We start from the raw sequence: 23,393 nt of genomic DNA, 5'->3' as shown, positions 1-23,393 counted from the left end.
TTGCCAAGATCAAGTGATCAGGTGATACTTGTATTGTTGTTCAGTCCTTTCAGTTGTGTCCGATGATTCATGACCCCGTTTGGAGTTTTCTTAGCAGGGATACTGGAGTGGTTTGTTATTTCTTTCTCCAGCTCATTTTACAAATGAAGAAACGGAGACAAACAGGGTTAAAGTGACTTGCCCAGGGTCACACAGCTAGTTAGTATCTGAGACTGGAAGATGACTCTTCCTTACTCCAGGCCTGACATTCTATCTACTGAGCCACCTAGCTGCCCATATAATACATATAAAGTGCTTTTAGAACCTTCAAGTTCCAGATAAATGCTAGTTGTTAAACATAATGTTAAACATAAAAGCATAATGAGCCTTATCTGACCAAATTATTAAATCTTGAGTTTAGACAGTGGCCCTTTGGACATCAAAGAATTTCAAAACTTTGTGGAGTTTACTCAGTTACTTGTGCTAGTGAAGTCAATAAATGTTTTGTGACAATCAAAGAAAATGCACGTTTATATCAGATGATGTTGTTGTTTGAACAATCATACATGGTATCAGATAATAATAATCATAAAAATAGTTTACATTTAGATCTTTTTAAATTTTAAAGCATTTTGATATATTATCTTATTAGTACCTTCTTATTGATCTCTCTGAAAGAAATTAAATGCTTTCTTGACTATGAATATGATTTTTTTTTTTTAAGCAATCGGGGTTAAGTAATTTGCCTAAGGTTACACGGCCAGTTATTTCTGGGTGTGGTGCTGAGTGTCTGAGCCCGGGATTCGATCTCCAGGTCATCCTGACACTGGAGCCAGTGCTCTTACTAGCTGAGCCACCTGGCCGCCCCTTGTGAATATGATTTTTAAAACCAAATAGCCCACTTATTTTATAAAGATGAGTTAACTTTTTAATTTTAATGTAGCTACCATGAACAATCGAATAGTTTTTCTACTATGAATTTCTTTCTTTTTTAAGATAGGATTACCCAGGTTTTGTTCCTTCCCACCCCTGTAAGGGATTTGGAAAGCTACCCTATTCATTTAATTCCATCATGACTTGAATATTTATCCCTTTTAAAATCCTTTTTAACCCTTGGGATTCATTCAGAGTGGCTAGAAACATTAGAAAACCTCTCCCGAGTTTCTTTTTCATTTGGCACCCACATGTGAGAATGCTCTAGATAACCCTTCCCTAGAAATAACCATTTTGGCATTAACTCTCCTGATAAATTTTTCTTTTCTTTCTCCTTTCTTTGAGGAGGGGGTTTGATGAGGAGTAGGGAGGGTTCACCAATGCCTTCCCATTTTCCACTTAAAACAGTTACTTTTTTCTGTGCTTTTACATCTTGCAAGACTCTCTCAGTTCTTTTTTGTTAGGCAGTTATTCCTCTGCTTCTGGCAGTGGCTGTTAATCAAGACCTAACTATTACTTGGTCTGCCATTTGTGTGCAGCTGTTGTATTGTGTGAATCATGTGTTATGGACACGTTAACAGGCCCCTCAGATGGAAAAGCCAAGTTTTGGGCCATATTTCACTCACCAACATTTATCTCTATGGATAGTATTTGAAGAAAAAACTGAACAAGTGGGTGGTGGACAGCTCTGAATTTCAAGGCACCATAAGCACGTCAGCATATTTTCATTGATTATTTTAAATCCAGTCATTTTTTACACTCTCCTACTCGTCTGATGGCAGTAACCAACATATTAATAATTTTATGGTGATTTTACTCTGGGACATTAGGAAAGGAATACTTCATGCTGAAAATATGTATTGTAAAATGTAATTTTAGCTCTAAGGCAAGGCAGCCTGCTTGTATGGAGGCATTGTCACTAGAATAAAAGGAGAAAAGCGTCAGTTCCCTATCTACATCTGACTCCAGGGATGAAGCCAGTTGCAGGGGGTGCCATTTTCCTAAGAAACCAGCCATGGGTGTGGTAGCTCCTTACCTAGAAAAAAAATCATGTTAGACCTGTGGTTCATCTCTTCCTGGCCTTAACACTGATCCATTTTAGCCTACAATAAGATTTCAGGTAAATCAATGACATCTGCAAAATGGGGTCTTATTCAGTATTTCATTCATCATTTAAAGATGTTAGAATATATATTACCTATCATAAAATAAACATGGGTGTCATGTTAGTGAAGCTCTGATGAAAGCCATATAGGCCTTCAAACGAAAAGTCACACCCAAGTACAACAATAAAATAATGGGAATAATTTTTTAACAGCATAAATTACTTTAAAATAGTCACCTTGGAAGATTCTTATTATTATTCCATTTATCCTAAATGAAGCTATTATTACTCAAAACATTTTTGACACTTCTCTTTTGAGATAACCTTCAGAGCCTGTAGCAATTTATTAAAATCATATTTCGTAATAATTTTTTGTAAAATTAATTTTTGTAATAATAATTTTGTCATTTTTGCCTTAACATCTTTCATAAATACAAGTAAACACATCAGAATACCTGTGATCTTGCTTTAACCCTGCCCCTTGCCAACTGTATAAGGTTAAGGAAGTCACTGTTCTTTCTATAAAATGAAGGAGGTAGATTAAATAATTCCTTTGGTTCCTTTTAGCTCTAAAATGACTACAAGTTTATGTTTAATAATTTTAACCAGGCCCTCACTTGAGTAAGAAAATCATTTTTCATGTCCTTAGTCTATTTTTTTATCCCACTCACCACAGGAGCTATTCATACATTCTCATCTCTCCTCAATCCCTCCTAAACAGTCTTTCCTTCATTATTCAGCAATTGGCCTGTTTGTTTTTAAGGAGTATGAATCAAGGTTTTCCTCTACCTTATCTGTTCTTCTTCTCCCCTCTTTCTCATCTCACATCACTTAGATGTCTTCCCCCACTATCTCCTCTTCACCTCTGTCTTTCATGTTTTTCTTTTTTGCCAAGGCAACCCCATCTCTACACACCTGCGTTCCATTTCATCCCATTTTCTCCTGTATCATCCTCATACTCTCACTCATTTCCAGTCTTTCTCTACTTGTGGCTTCCCTGTTCCTTTCAAACATTCTTATTTCTCCATCTTTAAAATTCCTCACTAATACCCCTGCTAACATGCATTGTATATCTCTTACCCTTCTTTGCTAAACTCCTTGAGAAATCCATCTACAGTAGATACTCTCACTTCTCCTCTCACTTTCTTCTAAACTGTCCACAATGTTTCTGGATTCATCATCATTCAGCTGGAACTGCCCTGCACAAAATTACCAGTGTTGTCTTAATTGCCAGATAAAATGACTTTTCCTTCGTCCTCATCCTTCTTGATTGATCTTTAGTATTGATATCGTTGATCACCCTCTTTTTCTGAAAACTCTCTCCTTCTTAGGTTTTTGTGACTCCGCTCTTACCTGACTGACCATTCTTTGCCGGATCTTCATTTAATACCTGGAATGTTCTCCCTTCCCACATTCACCTCATATTATCCCTAGCTTTCTTCAAGACTCTGCTCACGTCCCACCTTCTACAGCAGGTCTATTTTCATCTTCTTCATGGCTAATATCTTCCTTCTGACTTATCTTCCACTTACACCACATTCACCATGAGTGTCTGCCAAGGATCCATTCATCTTCTCCTCTCTTTTCTCTCTGTATTTCTCACTTGTCCATCTCGTCATGTCTTCTCTATTTGGATGACTCCCAGATCTTTATCCCCAGCCCTAGTCTCTCTCCTAAGCTCTAGTCCTACATCACAAATTATCCTCTGATCATCTCAGACTAGATTCCCCATAGGCATCTCAAACATATCATGCCCACACAGAACTCACTGTTTTTCCCCTGTCAAAGCCTCTCCTCTTCTGAACTTCTTTATTACTGTGGAGGGCTTTGGTGTCTTCTCGCTTACTCAGGCTATTAATTTTGATGTCACCCTTAACTCCTCGTTCTAACTCACACTTCATAGCCAGTGTTCTGCCAAGTCTTGTCATTTTTGCCTTAACATCTTTCATAAAAACAGGTTCTTTCTTTTATAGTCACACAGCCACCCTAGTGCAAACCCTGCCCGAACCACTGCACTGGCCTTCTCATTGGCCTACCTGCTTCAGTTCATCTTCCATTTGGCTACCAAAGTGATTTTCCTAAATTAACTAGCTGTGTGACCCTAGGCAAGTCACTTCACCTTTGTTTACCACCGTTTCCTCATCTGTAAAATGGGAACGATAATAACACCTACCTCTTAGAGTTAAGAAGATCAAATGAGATATTTGTAAAACTGTTCGTAGGTCCTGTATCAATACTCACTCTTTCCTCCTCCTAGTCAGGAAACTCCTGTTACCTCAAGGGTCAAATATAAAATGCTCAGTTGTGCATTTCGAACCCTTCACAGCCTCACCTTTTTTAACCATTCCAGTGTTCTTACACTTCATTCCTCTTCAGTAATATTGGCCTTCTTACTTTTCTTCACATACAACACTCTATCTGTTTACTGTCTGTCTTTTCAGTGGCCGTCCCCCATACTGGGAACACTCTCCCTTTCCACATTCACGTCCTATTTTCCTCAGCTTCCTCCAAGACTCTGCTCACATCCCACCTTCTATAGCAGGCCTGTTTTCATCTTCTTCACCACTAACGCCTTCCCTATGACTTATCTCCCACTTACACCACATATTTTGTTTGTACTTAGTTATTCAGATGTTATTAGGATATGAGTTCTGTGAGGGCAGAACCCAGGATCATTCTTTTCTTTGTGTCTTCAGTGCATAGCACAGTGCCTGACACATAGTAAGCACTTAATAAAGCTTGTTTACTGGCTGATTATTCTTAATAGCTTCTTTAAAATTAAACCTCCTATAAAAACACCAGGTATTATTTTTAGACAGTTGACTTAATTGTGGATTTTATGTTGTGTGTGTGTGGTGTTGTCATTGTTTTTTAAGCTGTAACGTTGCTTTCTTATTCTAGAAGCAAAAACAAAATTAACCTTTTCATCACCCATTCAACTTTATTTTGCAGCATGGGTGGGAAGTTGTTGATTCCAATGACTCCGCTTCTCAACACCAGGAAGAACTTCCTCCACCTCCCCTGCCACCTGGTTGGGAAGAGAAAGTCGACAACTTGGGCAGAACTTACTACGTTAACCACAACAACAGAACTACCCAATGGCACCGACCCAGTTTAATGTAAGTTCTCTATTTCTGTGGGTTAAAGAATACACCCTTGGTTTGGACAGAATTAAAACAACACATGGTACCTCTTTGGGAACAAGACTGTGAATGAAATCCAAAATCAGTGGTACTTACAGGTTTTTAATGTTCTATGATCCTTTCTTGGCTCACCAAGTTAAGGTGGACAACCTCAGAGAAAGGCACATTATATGCATCCTAAGAATAACAATTTTGGTGTCATGTTCTTCTCACGAAAACTTGAATTGGATGATGAATCCTTGGATAAATTGACATTACTGGATTACTTAGCATTATTGGATTAATGAATGGAAAACTGAGCATATATTTCCCAGATTGAGTAAGCTATGTTGAATAATTGCTTTTTCCTCCTTGACCCACTCTTGTTGACTGACCCTTACCCCAAAGTGGCAAAACCAAATAACATTGGAATCTTCTCTATTCCTTAAGCCTATGTTTACCAGCATGGGGGAAAGGGAAGGGAGAAGATTTTTTGAGACCCTATTATTACTTGATTTTTATAACCTTTCCAAAAAAGACCCATGTAGAAAATACATATATGTGAAAGTGTGTGTGTGTATGTGTGTGTGTGTGTGTGTGTGTGTGTGTGTGTGTGTGTGTGTGTGTAATTAAAAAGGATTATGTCTTTAGAAAGTTTTGAAAATTTTTCATTATTCCCTTGGAAGGATGCAGGATATTTCTGTTCCTGGATACCTTGATATAGAAAGTGCTTAATAAATGTTTGTTGGATTAAATCACTGCTATAGATTAATTTCATTCTTCATTTGCCTTAGTACAATAAATTTATCACTATTTAGCTTACTTTGGTGCTGGTTCTGGCTCTGGATATGATCCATATCTTAGCTGTTCAAGGATGAGTTGAACTGACACCATATAATATTCGTTGCAAAATTTTCTTTAAAAAAACATAAATGCAAATAGTTCCATTAAACTCCTATCTCCTTTTCTCCAATGGCTAATGGACACAGCTATTCCCATTGGTGAATCCTTTTCCCTTTCTTTTTACATAATCACCACCAGACAATTAGCTATTAAAACCATATTGAGGAAATCTTTATTGTTACTCAAGCGTAGCTTTGAAGTACTTTGAGCAGATACAGTAGTTGAAAGACATGAGGCTTAAACATAGGATCCCAGTTCTTTTAATCAGTTCAATCTTTACCAAGACAGAAATTATGTCATTGTAAAATCAGAGAACAGCATATGCAACCTATTCTACTGTGGAAATAACTAGCTTGATTCAATAATCCATTCACCCCAGACTCTTCATCAAATATTGTAAGAATTTGTGGCTCAAAAGCTATCATTTATAATCTGGAAAGGTTTGAGCTCTTGTTCTAGGAGATTCCCAGGTCAGTACTGGTAGAAGCATGAGATGAAGCCTTTTTAACTCTGAGAACTTTTTGGTTTAGGAATGACATTAAGAATGGTAATAACTTTGGAAAAACGCAATACCCCAGTCATGCAGTGTCCAGGGCAGGGGTGACCTTTGGCCTCAAGGTCACATGTGACCCTCTAGGTCCTCAAATGAGGCCCTTTGAATCCAAACTTCACAGAACAAATCTAGATCCTCAAGTGCCGTCCTTTGAACCTTGGAAGTTCGCACGCAGCCTCAAGACCGCAGGTTCCCCACCCCTGGTCCAGGGGATTACACTGAACTAAAAGGCAGAAGAACTAGATTCTTGTTCCGATACATAGTAAATTCTAAATGAATGCTTGTTGTCTTTTTTTTTTCTTTTTTTTTTAAAGCAATCAGGGTTAAGTAACTTGCTCAAGGTTACACGGCCAGTTATTTCTGGGTGTGGTGCTGAGTATCTGAGCCCGGATTTGATCCAGGTCATCCCGACACTGGAGCCGGTGCTCTTACTCGCTGAGCCACCTGGCAGCCCCTAAGCAATTGGGGTTAAGTAACTTGCTCAAGGTTACACAGCCAGGTGTTTCTGAGTGGATGCTAAGTGTCTGAGCCAAGGATTCGATCTCCAGGTCTTCTCAACACTGGAGCCGGTGCTCTTACTCGCTGTGCTACCTGGCCACCCCAGAATGCTTGTTGTCTTGCCTTGCCTCTGCCTTTTATTGTTCATATAATTTTAAACAACTTCCTTAAATTATCAAAGCCTTGGTTTCTTCCTCTTAAAAAAAAAAGAAAGAAAAATGAAAATCGGCATGATACCTGCCTTTCTTGCTTCAGAGGATTGTTATGTCAATTGAGATAATGTAGGTAAAAGTTGTTGTTTTTAACAAAGCATTATACAGAAGTGAGGCAGTACAATTATTTTTTAACGTAGTGCCATCTTTAATGATTGGGAAAACCAGACTTCCCAGATCTTAATCAGTCTTGGAAATTCTGGATGTTGTGTTTTTTTTTTAAACTCCTGAAATTTAAATGTAGTAGTTAAACTAAAGAAATGATTTGCATAGATGTAACCCCCTCTCAAAACAAAACCAAAAACTTTACTAATATATGGTAGAAGCAAAGAAAAACATATTTCTGAATTCAAGTTCAGATTCATCATGTTTATTCACGGTGTTGAGAAAAGGGGAACTGTAGAAGAATAAGCATTTCGATAGCTTTTATTATGTACCAGCCTTTGTGCTAAGTGTTTTACAGGTATCTTATTTGATCCTCACAGCAGCCCTGTGAGGTACAGTTGTTATTAATTCTGTCTTGCTGATAAGGAAGGAAACTGAGGCAAACAGAGATTAAAGTGATTTACCCAGAGTAACACAGTTAGTAAGTGTCTGCAGTTGTATTGGAACCTGGATCTTTCTGACTATGGGCCCAAGGCTCTGTCTCCCTGAACCACCTAGCACACGGCAGCAGGCTCCAACGATCAAAATAAAGGGTGGGCCTGAGTAGAAGCTCACAAAAATACTACATGGGAAATAGATAGTCCTTCCCCTTTTCCACAATTCTTGCTAAGAGAAAATGTAAAGGATACAGGAAAAAAGAAGGGCAAACATTCTGGAGCCAGCTTAGCATGCTGCCTCCCCTTGACCTTTTTAAGAAACCATTACCATATAACCAGGGCCGGCTTTCCCAGAAAAGAAAACATTTCCTTCCCCTTTTGTGAACATGCTTTGCCCCGAAATCCTCTGGACTTCCTGGAATTTTGTTAAACATTCTGGCACTAATTTCCAAAAGCACAATTCCAAGCGATAAAATATCCTTTTGGGAGAAACTGTTACAGCTGAGCACTTGATGTCTATTGAGGGAAAACTATCTTTGAGAAAATAAAATAGGTGAGGAATCATTAATTTGGTGTCCATGCTACAGTGGGGGGAAAAAAAAAAAACAAAGCACTAGACTGAGAGAGAGCCTAGCTTCTAATTTGTGTCTGCCGCTAAGTAAATTTATGACTTTGAATGAATCACTAAATTTTTTCTGAATTTCAGCTAATCACTCCAGACCTTTTGAATCTGTTGCTTTTTAAACAGTCTGGCAATTTTTAAGGATTACAAGTCCAGTGAGCAACATTTTTCCTTGAGCAACATCTTTCCTTGGTTCTTCTTGTTGACCCGTCATTTTTCAGTCGTGTCACAGTTTCTGTGATCCCATTTGGGGGTTCCTTGGCAAAGATGCTGGAGTAACTTACCCAAGGTCACACAGCTAGAAGTGTCCAAGGCCAGATTTGAACTCAGAAAGATGATTGAAGGCCTGGCACTCTATCCACTGTGTCACCTAGCTGCCCATTTAGTTCTTACATGCCCCTATTTTGAGATTTTGCTCCCTACTGACCATCCTCTCTTACATGGCCAGATGGTGCTGTTGGCTGGAGGGCTGAGCATGTAGTCAAGACCACCTGAGTTCAAATGTGACCTCAGATAGTAGCTGTATGACCCTGGGCAAGTCATTTAACCTCTGTTTACCTCAGTTTCCTCTTCTTTAAAATGAGGATAATAGTACCTGTTGCTGCGAGGATCAATTGAGATATTTTTTTAAAGTGTTTAGCACACTACCTGGCATATAGTAGGTGCTTTATAATGTTTATTCCCTTCCACCTTCTTAAAATTCTTTATTTGCTTCAAGTCTCAGATTAGATCATACTCCTGGAATCTTTCCTGTTTGCCTTAGTTGTAATTGCTATCTTTCCCCTGAAATCATTTTGTATTTATTAGCATGTGTTTTATCTCCCTAGAAGAATGTTAATTACCTAAGGATAAAGACTATTTTGTTTTTGCCTTTGAATACTATTGGATCCATCATTGTGCTTAAAAATGCTTTTTGAGTGAAATTGATAGTGAACCTGCCTTGGGACCAGAATTTCTGAGTTTTTGTTACCCATTATAATTAGTTATAACTTTTACTTACCTTTCCTTAGCATACTACATAAATTCCTACATATACAAATATAGTGCTGATCATAATATAATTAGTATTTAAGAACATGAACTATAATGAGGTCCAATGAGAGACACCTAACTGGCATACTGATTTTATTTTTGATAGCTAGGTTTCCAAAACATATCACACACCTTCCTACCTTAGTATACAAAGCAAATTTAATATAATTAACCTTTTCTTGATAACCTGAGGTCATTATGATCACTTCTAGTCTATAGATTTGGGTGATTTGGGCTTTAATTTGTATTAAACTTGGCCAAAGTTGTGGATCTTAAGCTTTTCTTATTTTGCATTGTAATTACTATTACATATTTATTTCTGTTTGCCATTAACAGCTTGCTCAACTTTAAATTCCACAAGAGAAAGGACCATGTCTTAATTATATTTGACTCCCTTTCAAAAATAGCAAAGTGATTCCCACACAGTATATCCTTAAAAAATAGTTGTGAATTCTCAGCAAGAATTTTTTTTAGTCGAAACATAAAAACATTATCAAAAGAGCATTTCTGTAGGAACATACACATATTTCCCTTTTCATTTTCACGTACACAAATTTTTGCAGATTTCTATAGTTCACAAAATGAACATTCTATATTAAACCATCGTGAATCTCCATTTTATATTATTTCCTTTAAAAATATATATAATAAATTCTTCACCTTTCAAGCTGTACTTCTTGCTACACGCTTTTTATATTTCCTTCAGCTCTCTTGTATGTTTAAAAAATTGTTAAAATGGCCTTCTTTTTTGAGGATGGGGGCATTCCTCTTGCTTAGCCAGAATTTTGAATCTCCTGTCCCCTCACCAAATAGCCACATTTGTACTGAAGAGATGGATGATTGTATCAGCAAGAGTGCTGGATTTGAATTCAGAAAGCCTATGTTGGAATACCAGCACTGAGACTATATTTGTTTCCTTGGTGATCCTGACCAAGTCACTGCTTCTATGGAGTTTCCATCATCTGTAGAAAAGTGGGGTTTCCATCCTGGGTAAAGCCCATTCCAGCTCTAAGTCTTATGAATTTGCTTTTTTAATAAAATCCAGATTTCTGGTTCATTTTTGTCATTTGTTTTGCTAATAAGAGGAGCCTGAGGAATATGAATATTCCTGACCTCCTGGGCAGTGAATGAGAGAGCTCCTTTTTGTTTTTTCCACACAAGTAACTTGGTTCAAAAGCTTCCCTAAGAAATTTTATTTCCCTCAATAAAATCATCTTTATCATCTTAATCTTTCTGTTTGGCAATACTCAAAATGTATTTTAATTTAATGTCATTAAGACTCATGGGTCAGGGTTAATCTATTCACTGCCTCATTGACTTGAATGTCATAGGGAAATACCACATCTTGTAGCCATTTGGGATATTTCCACTGAAGACTGTTAAATCCAGTCTGCATTTTCACAAGTACTTTCAATTTCATTGTTGTTGGTTAGTTTTTCAGTGCTATCTGACCCTTAGTGACTCCACTGGGAGTTTTCTTGGCAAAGATACTGGAGTAGTTTGCCATTTCCTTTTCCAGTTCCTTTTTTTTTTTCAAGCAATTGGGGTTAAGTAACTTGCTCAAGGTTACACGGCCAGTTATTTCTGGGTGTGGTGGTAAGTATCTGAGCCTGCATTCGGTCCCCAGGTCATCCCGACACTGGCCACCCCTAAGCAAAAAGTTACACGGCCAGTTATTTCTGGGTGTGGTGCTAAGTGTCTGAGCCCAGATTCGATCCCCAGGTCATCCCGACTCCGGGGCTGGTGCTCTTACTCACGGTGCTACCTGGCCGCCCCTCCAGTTCATTTTACAGAGGAGGAAATTAAGTCACTTGCCCAGGGTTATACAATAAGTGTCTGAGGCTGGATTTGAATGCAAGTCCTCCTGACTCTAAGCCTGGCACTGTATCTGCTGTACCACCTGGCTTGCCCCTGTTTCATTATGGGGCTGGATATTTGAGCATTCTGAATATTCATAGTTTTATTGTCTTGGTCAGTCTTTGAGATGTGCATTATTTTCTCACAGGGTTTTAAGGCAACATGACTTCAGTATATATAACTGATAGTAAAACATTGTTTACAGACTACTTGAAAATAAACAGTTGCATATCTGTACTGGTAAAGGGAGTGTCCTCACTAATAGTCTCCTAAACTAATAAAATTATAGGTCTAGATTGAGCCTCTTCCTTCCTCCAAAAAAGACACACACCCCCCAAAAGAAGTCACCCGCATTGATTTCTTATCTTCTTATTAAAGTATATGCTGCTGCTTCTTTTTTTTTTCCCGAGGGGGGAAGGCAGGGCAGTTGGGGTTAAGTGACTTGCCCAAGGTCACACAGCTAGTTAAGTGCTAAGTGTCTGAGCCCGGATTTGAACTCAAGTCCTCCTGACTCCAGAGCCAGTGGAGTCACTGAACCACCAAGCTACCCTGAAGTATATGCTTCTTTATAGAAAAAAGTTAAACTTTGTTATCTTCCTGAGTGCCTAGCCTGAGGCTTTGTACATGATACACATTTAAAGCCTTTAGTCTCTGTTGATAATGTGGGGTGAAGCTAGTGGATTCTTGAGCACCTTGGGCTAAGCCTATGTGGCATCTGTACTAAGCCTGGGACTAAGGTGGTGAGACCCTGGGAGCAAAGGCTAGCAGGAGAACCTGCCCAGGCTGGAAAAATAGCATTTCAAAGCTTCAGTGCCTGTCAGTATAGGGATTAGACCTGTCCACTGTACTTCCAGCTGAGGCAGGAAAGAAAACCCATCCTCAAAAATGTGAACTGAAGCTTTCATCACCCTTTGTTCACTTATTTCTGAAACTTACCCTATTTGAGTTTTTTTGGCAAAGACATTGGAATGGTTTGCCACTTTCTTCCTAGCTCATTTTACAGATGACGAAACTGAGGCAAACAGGGTTAGGTAACTTGCCCAACGTCACACAACTAGTAAATGTCTGAGGCCAGAATTAAGCTCAGGAAGAGGAGTCTTCCTGACTCTACATCTAGTGTTCTATCCACTGAGACACCTAGCTGCCCTTTCATCATGCCCTTAAGGGATACCAAAATACATCAGAGAATTTAAACTGTGAGATTTAAAGGAACTTATTTTTTTCCAAAAAACTGGTTTTTCCTTTTGTGTTTTTTCTGTTTTCTTAAATTGGGTAATTTTTGTAATCACAGAGTGTACTTAAATCTAAAATATTGTATAAATTGGCTATGACAACATAAAACTGCAAGTATAATATTACATGGCTAGCATAGCTTTATTTTTAATCATGTTCATTCTGTGATATAGAGGTGTAATTTGTGCATTTGGGTGCTTTGATTTTAATTATACATTCATTCACATGGCCATAATTACACCAATTTCTTACTTCTCAGATTTCATTCATTAAGCACACTTAATTTTAGATCTCATTGATGGTCTAAGTTAATAGAATAATATTTTTAGACAAATTATTGATTTATCTTTAGCATAGTTATGAAAACATATATATATATACATATATATATTTGTATGAACCAATGCTATCAGTTTTAATTAATTAAAGTCCAATAATTGGGAAGCTATATTAATTGGAATGTGGACTAAGCTTCAGTTCACCCATTTCTCTGTCTCTGAAATTGCTGCTAACAAAATTAATATTTTTAAAAAGATCACCGAGGGGCAGCTAGGTGGCACAGTGAATAGAGCACCAGCCCTGGACTCAGAAGGACCTGAGTTCAAATCTGGCCTCAGACACTTAACTCAGACACTAGCCGTGACCTTGGACAAATCATTTAATCCCAATTGCCCTGCCTTCCCCTATCCAAAAGGAGAAGAAAAAAAAATCACCGAGAAAATATATGATCTACTTAAGAGGACATACTGTTTTAAAGGATCTAAATATATTTATGTACAAATGGCATACCATTGATTGTAACTTATTGGTGTAGGACACTTGATTTTTTTAAGATTAAGCTACTTTTTTGTGGGATTAATTGGGGTAAATAGATGTATTGTCAATTTTTTTTTTCAAAATTTCATTGTCACATACTTCACTAGTATGGTAGATTTGCCTCTTTTCTCCTTATTTAATCATAAAATCATAGAAATTTAAAGCAGGGAGGAGCCTTAGAAATTATATCTTATCCTCTCATTTTACATATATGTAAACTGAGATGCAGAGAGGGTAAATGACTATTAAAATTAATCAACCAATAAATATTTATTAATCACCCAGCACGTGCCAGGCAGTGTTAGTACTAGGTATATAAAAAGAAGCGAAAGACAGTCCCTGCCCTGAAAGAGTCTGCAATCTAATAGGGGAGACAATTGCAGACAAATATATACAAAGGAAGCTATATACAGGATAATTATGAAATAATTGTAAAAGGGAAAGCACTAGACTTTAGAGGTGTTAGGGAAGACTTCCTGTAGAAGGTGGGATTTTAGTTGGGATTTAAAGGAAGCCAGGGAGGTCAGTAGAGGGAGTAGAGGTGGGAGAACATTCTAGGCATGGGGGGACAGGCAAGATTAAATGTCTAGAGCAGAGAGATGGAAATGTCTTATTTGTGAAACAACCAAGAGGTTGAGGCTTTTTGACTGAGTCCAAGTTTTACAGAATAAATATTTTTACTTATTTGGGGGGAAGGTGGCAGGATTTGGAGGGAGGAAATCAAGGCAGTTCTCTTAAGTGACTTGTCCAAGGTCACATGGCTAGTAAGTGTTAAGTGTCTGAGGCCGGATTTGAACTCAGGTCCTCCTGACTCCAGGGCCAGTGCTCTATTCACTGTGCCACCTAGGACCCCCAATAAATGCTTTTATTAAGGGGAGATTTGTTCTGTGAAGTTTAGATTCAGTCAAAGGGCTGTACTTGAGGACCTAGAGGGCCACATGTTCCCCACCCCTGACTCTGGGAGGTGACATGATCAGACATGCATTTTAGAAAAATCACTTTAGAGGCTGAATACAGAATGGATTGGAGTAAAGAGAGACTTGAGGCAGACTGACTCACCAGGAGGTTATTTCAGGGTCTTCATTAGAACAGTGGCAGTATCAGAGGAGAGAACAGGACATATTCAAGAGATGTAAGAAAAATGAAGCCGATAGGCCTTAGTGACAGCGTGGATATAGAGATGGGAGTGGGGTTAGATGAGAAAATAGTGAGGACTCCAGGATGTTTCCTCAATTGTGAGCCTGAGGGACTGAGAGGATGGTGTTGCCCTCTATACTAATAGGGAAGAGGGCGTGGGGGCCTTCAGGGAAAGACAATGAGTTCTCTTGAATTTAGGATGTCTACTGGACATCCATTTTGAGATGTCTGAAAGGTGTTTGGAGATGGGAGATTAGAAGTCAACAGAAGGTTTGGGGCAAGAGAAAATCATCAACCTGGAAAGAGTAATTAATCTCTGGGAGCTGATGAGATCCCCAAGTGAAGTAGTATGGTGTGAGAGTCTGCAGAAAGGTCAAGAAGAAAGAGGGTTGAGAAAAGATCATTAGATTTGGCAGCTAACAGACTTTGAGTAACTTTGGAGAAAACAATTTCAATGGAATGATAAGGTTAGAAGCCAGACTGCAAGGGTAAAATTAAGACTAGAGTGAGAAGAGAGAAAGCAGAGGCGCCTATTGTAGATGACCTTTTAGGAGTTTAGCTACAAAGGCAGAAGAGAGATATAGAGTGATGGTTAGCAAGGATAGAAGGGTTGTGTTCTTTTCGGGATAGGGAAGACACGGGTATGTTTTTAGGCAGGAGGAAAGGAGCTAGTAGAGAGGAGAGATTGAAAGTAAGTGAAAGAGTGGGGACCACGGAAGGGGGGATCTGTTGGAGGAGAATGGAATGGGATCACTTGCACAAGTAGAGTGGTTAGCCTTGGTAAGGAGAAAGGGCACTTTGTAATGTGAAACTGGAATGAAGGAGGAAACAGTAGCAGAAGGCATATGAGCGATCGATGAGAAAGGGGAGGAGAGAGTTGGCACCAAATGGCCTGGTTTGTTCGTTTTCTGTAAAATAAGAGACAAGTTTCTCTACTGAGAGTAAAGAGAAAGGGAGGTTTGAGGAGGGATGAAAAGGTCTGGAAGAACAACTGTGGAGAGTGGGATAATGAGTTGGTAAGGGAGGTATAAGACTGTTTAGCAGCAGTGAGGGCCCAGTTAAGGTTGTGCAACGTAAATTTGTAGTGAAGCCAGTAAGAATGGTTGCGTGATTTTCCCCACCTTCATTCAGCAACACATGTGTAGGCACAAAGGCAGCGAATGTTGGATGTGATCTAAAGCTGAGATCTGGTTGGACATAATTGACAGTATGATAGATGGACTAGGGCAGGCGTGGGGAATCTGCATCCTTGAGGCCACATGTGGCCCTCTAGGTCTCAAGTGATGCCCTTTGACTGAATCCAAACTTCACAGAACAAAGCCCCTTAATAAAAGGATTTTTCTGTAAAACTTGGACTCAGTCCAAAGGCTGCACCCAGGGAACTAGAAGGCCATATTTGGCCTGGAAGCCACAGGTTCTCTACCCCTGAGCTAGGGATTCAAGAGAGAAAGATGGTATAGAGTTGAATTGGTTCACTCGGGAGTCAAGATGGGGAGAAGAGGGGACAGTGGCTAGTACAAGGGAAATGTAATGAAAGAGAGTTGAAAGTTCAGTTGGAAGAATTGGAGGTCACAGTGTGGATGAAAAATATGGTTCTTTGAGGGAAGGCAGAGTGAGAGGTGAAAACTCAATAGATTATGGTCAGGCAAGGAAGGGAATTTTGGAATTCTTGAACATGGAAATGATACATTTGTGGGTGATTTCAAGATCAAGGTTATGATTATCTTTGCATGTGGCTGAGATGGAGTGGAAGAGTAGCTCATGAGAGGTGAATAGATTGAGAAACTTTGAATGGTTAGGGTATTTGGAGGAGAATTAATATATATGAGGGCAGGAGTGGGGGAGGAGAGAAAAATTCTAAGTCAAATATCAAACTCCCTGAGGAACAACAGAGAATGACCCTGGGAGAAGGGAGGTGTCTATAGGCAATAGCTACCAGGAATTTGATTGAATGGTAGATATCAATAACATGAATCTCAAATGAGGATTGGTTACTAATTAATGGAGCAAGGGGGAGAGCCTGGAAATGGTCATGGAGAACAAGGAATATCTCAGCTCCACCTGCCTTGATCCACGAGCCGAGGAGAAGGAAAGAAGGTGAAGCCAATACTAAGCGTGGCTAGGGAGGCTGTGTCATCAGGGAAAGTGAAATTTCAGTGAGATCGTCAAGACTGAAGGAGTGAGAAGGGAATAGACTTAAGATAAGTGAAGTTTCTTGCCTATGGAGCAGGCATTCCAGAGGGCACAGTGGAAGGGCTGGGTGGAGCGAGGATGATACTTTGGGGTGGGGGTGTGGAGGGGTATGGGAATGAAGAACTGGATGGTGAGGGGTATGGAATGGGTTTTGGATGATGATCTACAAGAGTGTAGAGTCACTGGGATGTGAAGGGTATGACCAGGTATGAGAATGTTCATGACTGGATGGAGATGAGAGGCCTGAAGCAGAGGGAGGGGTTGCTCCTCACCCTCGAGGCTCTCCACATTTCAATTGGGAGACGGCTGGCAGCAGGAAGTATACTTGTTGCCTCTTGAATTAGTCTTTGCACTGTTTTAGAATAATAAATTGAAACCATTTAGTATAATGGATACAGTGCTGGATTGAGAATCAGGAAATCCTGGATTCAAAACCTGCCTCTGACATTGAGTAGTTATGCAATAATGGAAAAGTCATGTAATCTTTCTGAACTTCAATTTCCCCATTTCTGAAATGGAAATTAATAAGATAACAGAGTTATTTTGAGGTTTACATGAGACAATATATGTATTTCAAATTCTAAATTCCTATATTAATGTCACTTATTATGACATATCTTTGTAGTTGGTCTTATAACATTCAGATATGATGCTTTTTATTGTAAGGTTTACACAAAGAAGTAGTCTTTATTGATTTATTTAGTGTCTCTTCAAGTAACCTGAGTCAAATTGTTTAATCTCAATTTCCTAATCTGTAAAGTTAATGTTTTTGACTCAATGACCTCTTTAACACTCTCTCTCTGCAAACCTGTGACCTAATACCTTATCTTCATACTGCTCTCCCACATGTCAGCTCTTTTCCAGTTGAAAGACAATGATTGATTGAGTTTATAGTTACATTTACAAATTCGACTTCCAAAATTTGAATTTGTTCTTATGGCAAATTTCGAACTTTTGGCTTCTACTCTTTTTTGAGCTCTTAATTTTAAGTGGTATTTTCTTCATGAGAACATATAACTTGCTATGGAGTAACAAGTCATCATAAGTGGTGACCAGCCAATTATTAGGAGAGGAGGGAGGAATATATTCAGAAATCAAAGGGATTTTAAAACAAAAGATGCCAGTAAATTTTTGACAGTAAATGAACTGAAAAGATTACCTAGAGACAGAAAGACAAGAGAGCAGAAACCAACCAATTATTCCGATTGCCGTTTCTTTGTCTAATATTTTGATCCATCACCAGCAATATCTCCAAAGAAGAAATTCAGGCAAAGTGACTATTGCATTCCTGGAAAGTAAAAGGACAGTCCTTTAGTCACTGAATCTTAGGATGTAGGAATCAAAACTGACAACATGCCAGATGTACAAGGGAAAAAACTGAACAGTATATAAGAATACATGGGTCAAATAAACAATGAAAGAAGCACATTGTGCTTGCCCTTGGAATAGGACATCAAAGGTATTGTATGACAAAGCCTATGCGGTGAACACTCCCCTGGGAAGATGATGTCATAACAGCTAAGCCATAGAACCCGTGGTTAATCTCAGGAGAAAGGTGCAGGGAAACCGATGGAGGCTATATTAAACAGATAAATAATGATGCCAGAGAAGACAAGGTGAAAGAAAATCTGACATTTGTGGGCAATATCCTGAGGTACGTAGACACATAGGTACGTAGAGGTGGGCAATAAGACTAACTTCCAGAACAAGCAAGAACAAATAAATAAATATTATTATTATTATTATTATTATTATTATTATTATTATAAATAAATCATGTAACTCCTTAGGCTGATACCAACAAAGACCACGTTAACATTGCCAACAGTAGAGCAAAGAAGTTTATTAATAGCCAAGGACGTTGCTGCCTCACCTAGGAGTTCTTCCATCTACCAGCTCCTCCAGTTCCTCCTGACTCGTTTGCTTTTTAGAAAACGAATGAAATTTGTTTGTTGTTGATTTGGTTTGGTTTTTTGAAATTCCTTTTCACCAGCTTGTTCTAAGCAAAGACATTTGGAGAAAGGGTCCAAAGAATGAAATAGACTCCAGTTATTTGGTTCCCAATTCTTACACCCTTCCCTCATGAGAACATGGCCATATGCCAGTTTAGTCTTCTATGTATGACTCTTTTCATCAGTCATAAGTTGAGGAAGCATTTTTTAAGGTTTTCACACCCTTAAAATTTCTTTATATCTTCCTTGTCCACACAAGCAGACCCATTTGTTTTCAGGATTTTTGAGTATTACCAGTGACGGTAATGGAAGAGGGCAAGATGTATGTGTTTATCACATAATTGATGGTTAATAAGTATTTGTTCAGTGATTGGATCGATTATAATATCAAAAATTCCACAACCCCAAATTGAAAAGTTACATAGAGGAAATGGTATTCAGTCCCCTCACCCCCTTTTTGAAAGTATAATTTTCATTGTCAATTAACTTAAAGTTTTAAAACTCTTACTGGGTTCATTTCCAATTTAAGTTAAGGGTGTTCAGAAATGGACTGGCTTTGTAACTCTGGACAAGTCACTTAATGTTTTGGGTCCTCCAGGAGACTCCCTAAGACTATTAGTTTCAGTCAGATGCATTGACTTTGTTAGAGAGGGTTTATTCACAAAGAGCTCTATGGAATCACAAGTGGAGACTTCAGTTCCTTCCCCACCAAGAAACAAACCTTAAGATTAGTAAATAAGACAATCTACTCTTTGGTTTTGGAATTTAAAAAGAAAGTTTTCATCTTATATCAACATCTTACAACCCGTTCTTCAGAATGACTTTTCCTAAAAAAAACTTAATTTTTCTCTAAATGATTCATATGTGATCCAAATTCTTGGCTGTATTTTCCAGGAACATTTTGCATAATTTATGGTTTAAAGAAAAAAAAAGCTATTAGAACACCGTGTCCCCATTACAAGCCTAAAATCTCATTACACTCCGTATTTGATGCCATTTGTTTGAGAAACTGCACATAATTCTTAGATTAATCTTCTCTGTTTCTTCAAAGCCAAGTTGACAAAATGAATATGTACAAAGTAAATTCAAGTTCACCTTTAAAAGGTTGTCACCATGCTTTATATAGGTTAATCTCTCAATATTTGTTTTATTGATGAAGATGCTACTGGTAATCCTTATTCTTTTCTCCCTCTTTCCATAATTCCCAGTGATATGTCCTCTGAGTCGGATAACAACATCAGACAGATAAATCAAGAGGCAGCACATAGACGTTTCCGCTCCCGGCGACATATTAGTGAAGATTTGGAACCTGAACCTGCAGAAGGTGGAGATGTCTCTGAAGTATGTAGTGCCATTCCTGACATCTTTCATCAACTTTGTGTATTCCACTTTTGGTGTCTTAAGGGTGGTTTTATGTTTTACACGTTTTCAGTAAATTTTGTTCGTAAATCCAAGATAAATCTTCATAGCCAGTTGCACACTTTTATGACCTATGTCTGACATATATGTGTTGGTGCAGTGTTATAAAAGGGAATGATTTTCTATGACATTCATACAAAGTATGCACAAATTTAGAAATATTTTCAGTTTTTGGTGGCGTTTTTCTCTAGGACAATTCACCTCTTTTTAGTCAAATTCAGTAGAAACATACTTTTCACTTTTGGGAGATTGAAGTAGAACATGGAGTAGAATGGAGATATAGGTTTGCTATTCAACTGTGTAATATCTTGAGAAATTTTGTCAACAATAAATACAGTTATTGGATATCACTTATTTATATAACTTTATAATTTGTCTTAATGGTACCTGCACCTGGAACATTTAATCAAAAGTTAGTGACGATAAATATATGATTCATTTCCACCAAGATCCTCTATTTTCTGTTATCAGCTGGTTTACATTATAGACAGCCACATCATTTTTAGGCATTTGCTTCTTCAAAAGATATGTTTTAATAAAAAGAAGAGCCAATACTTTATTGATAAACTTAATGAGATATGTTCTTGTTTACCCTATTAATGCTTCTGTAAATATTAATATTGCTAAAGGCAATATTTTTCTAAATATTTACGAAAAAAAGTTATACCTTTCTGAGCCATTTACTTGACCTTTTTATTTTTAAATTTGGAAATGAAAGAATTCCTTAAAAAATTGTTCATTTCTTTTGCCAACTGCCTATGGAGTTTTCATTCAAATGATAAAATGATTCCTCTGTTAACTTCAGTTTTTAAATGGATTCTGTACTGAGGCTTTTCCCCCTCAGTACTAGTGTATTATGGTTAATTCAGTAAATCACCTTATAATCAAGACCTCTTAAAATTTAAATCAATGGGGAAATAGCACAAACCAAAATCCCATCTCTAGCATTTACAATAATTTCTCATTTCTTATAAGCCTTGGGAAACCATTTCAGAGGAAGTGAATATAACCGGAGACTCTCTTAGTCTGGTCTTACCACCACCTCCTGCTTCTCCAGTATCTCGGACCAGTCCTCAAGAACTGTCAGAGGAATTGAACAGAAGACTTCAGATCACTCCGGATTCCAATGGGGAACAATTCAGTTCTTTGATTGTAAGCAGTAGTATTTATGGAAACAGAGATGGAGCACATTTTTATTTTTGCAGTTGGTTGTTTTGACTTAGGTAAAATTGTATATGTGTGAATATTTTAGACTTTAGTGATTAAATAATTACTAGATTTTCCTATCACTGGCATTCATTTGCTGTTTGCCCAAGTAAACCTTCCCCCAGAAGGATAAGGAGCAAACTTAAGTTCTTTCAGTCTTAAATAAGTTACTATTTCTTCACCCTTCCCTCCCCAATTAGATCTTACTATTTTAATTATTTTCACTCTTAGGAATTCTTTCCCTCTGACCTGAAATCCTTAAGCTTCAACAGTAATGAGATATTACATCAGATTATGACTTGAGAGACCTGTGGCTGGGTTCCTGAGTAATTTAGAGACGTTCCATGTCCCTGTACTGCTCTCTGTTAGATAGAAATAATCAAACTTGACTAATTCACCTCTAATGATCAGTGCAAATTTGCATTGCATTATCATACTTGTGTGCTTGATCTGATGAGCTCTGGACACTACTGATTTTCTGTGAGCCCAAGACATCCTATCTGGATGTCAATTTTAGGACAGAGAAATTGTTCCTCTGAGAGGGAAACATAGGGAGAGATCCAGGTTGGGGGATCTACTTCTCTGCAAGAAGTAGAAAACATTGTAGTCTCCAGAGGTCAGTTATACATCCATATATGAAGAGACCAGTGCTTCCCAAGGAGAGAAAGAAGCCTCTCCTACTCTAAGAGGATAGGTAAGCTTAGGAAAGCTTGTTTAGTGTACCCAGATCTCTAGATGTGTCCTTAATGGGTAAGAATTTTTTTTAACAGTTTGATTTTTAGAATCTTGGATTTAGAGCTAGATGTGACTTCTGAGTCCATCTAGTCCAGACCTGCACAACTTGGCAGTAGGTAGGGGTCAAAATTCAAATAGGTTGAAGTTCTTCAGGCCACAGATAGGTTAGACTAGAGATAGACTGATGGTGGCTAGTTGCTACAGATCACAGAACAAACAGGAAAGAGTGTGCAGTGACAACCCTACATTTTTCACGAGTGCCTGAAATCCTTTGGCAGGCCACAAGAGAACTACAGACCATATGTTGTGTAGGCCTGATCTAGTATAATTCTCCAATTTCACATATGAGGAAACTCCAGCCCATAGAGGTTAGGGGACTTGCCTAAAGTCACACAGGTGGTAAGTAAGTAGCAGAGGTGGGCTTTGTAGCCAGCCCCTCTGTCTCCAGAGCCAAATGCTCTTTCCATTGCACCACTCTTGCCTCTTTTATGTCCAGTATAATTTCTCATGATTAACATAAATCATTAATTCTTTTTATCTTAGTTTTATCCGTTATATAATATACTCATGAAATACTTACGAGCAATTATTATATACAAATGTGGGGGCATTTGTTCTGTAGCCAGGTGGTTATTAAAAGCATCAGAGCCAGGCTTACCACAAAGCATAGAATCCCCACCTAAATAGTTCAGAATATTAAGAGATGGCCCATAGGCATTTATTCCTTGGGACTACAACAGCTTTGCTTTTTTTTTTTTAATGTAGTTCACCACATTTCTGTGGAGAAGACAAGAATATGAGTCTAGAAATACTGTCTCCATTGCTAATTTAGTTCTTCCTTTCACTTAAGTTCAACAAACATTTGAATGCCTATGGTTCTTGAAAGACAGTATGCTAGGTACTGATAGAAATATAAAATGAATAAAACACTCCCTTTCCTCAAGCTGCTTACAGTCTAGTAAGAGAGTAGACAAATGACTTCCAAGAAATATAATTGGGAGAAGAGTAGAAACTGCTATGAGAGACTTCAAAGAAAGGAAGAATTTTTTTGTGGCAGGATGGGATCTGGGAAGGTTTATCCCAAGGCTGTTATGAAGTTCAAGTAAGATAATAATTGTAAAGCACTTAGTACAGTGCCTGATACATAGTAAGTACTATATAAATGTTAGTTATTATTATAATTATTATTTGGAAAAGGCGGTTGGATTTGGAGAGTTGAGCAGCATTTCAGAGAACAAGAATGCTGCAAAAACAGTTCTAGCCATAAGGATCATGTGAGCAAATGGGTAGAGACTAAGAGAATAGGATGTCTTTGGGGAATGGCGGATTCTTTGGTTGGACTAT

At 38.2% G+C, this 23,393-nt stretch overlaps 1 protein-coding gene across 7 annotated transcripts in view; it reads left to right on the top strand.

Annotated features, from left to right (window-relative positions):
* Positions 1-23,393, top strand: part of LOC138173169 (E3 ubiquitin-protein ligase NEDD4-like) — a 507,966-nt gene that overhangs the window by 393,312 nt on the left and 91,261 nt on the right. For 5 of the 7 annotated variants that reach the window (XM_069103074.1, XM_069103087.1, XM_069103095.1 and 2 more), the window contains 3 exons: positions 4,970-5,136; positions 19,898-20,030; positions 21,084-21,260. In XM_069103074.1, the coding sequence (XP_068959175.1) occupies positions 4,970-5,136; positions 19,898-20,030; positions 21,084-21,260 (477 nt within the window). The remainder of the gene's footprint in view (positions 1-4,969; positions 5,137-19,897; positions 20,031-21,083; positions 21,261-23,393) is intronic. The other 2 variants (XM_069103067.1, XM_069103081.1) reach the window with 1 other exon arrangement.

Source organism: Petaurus breviceps, unplaced genomic scaffold (genome assembly GCF_028583685.1).
Source record: "Petaurus breviceps papuanus isolate PSGF00001 unplaced genomic scaffold, PetGlider_PUasm1.0 129, whole genome shotgun sequence".
NCBI lineage: Eukaryota > Metazoa > Chordata > Mammalia > Diprotodontia > Petauridae > Petaurus > Petaurus breviceps.
This window is presented reverse-complemented; position numbering and strand designations above follow the sequence as displayed.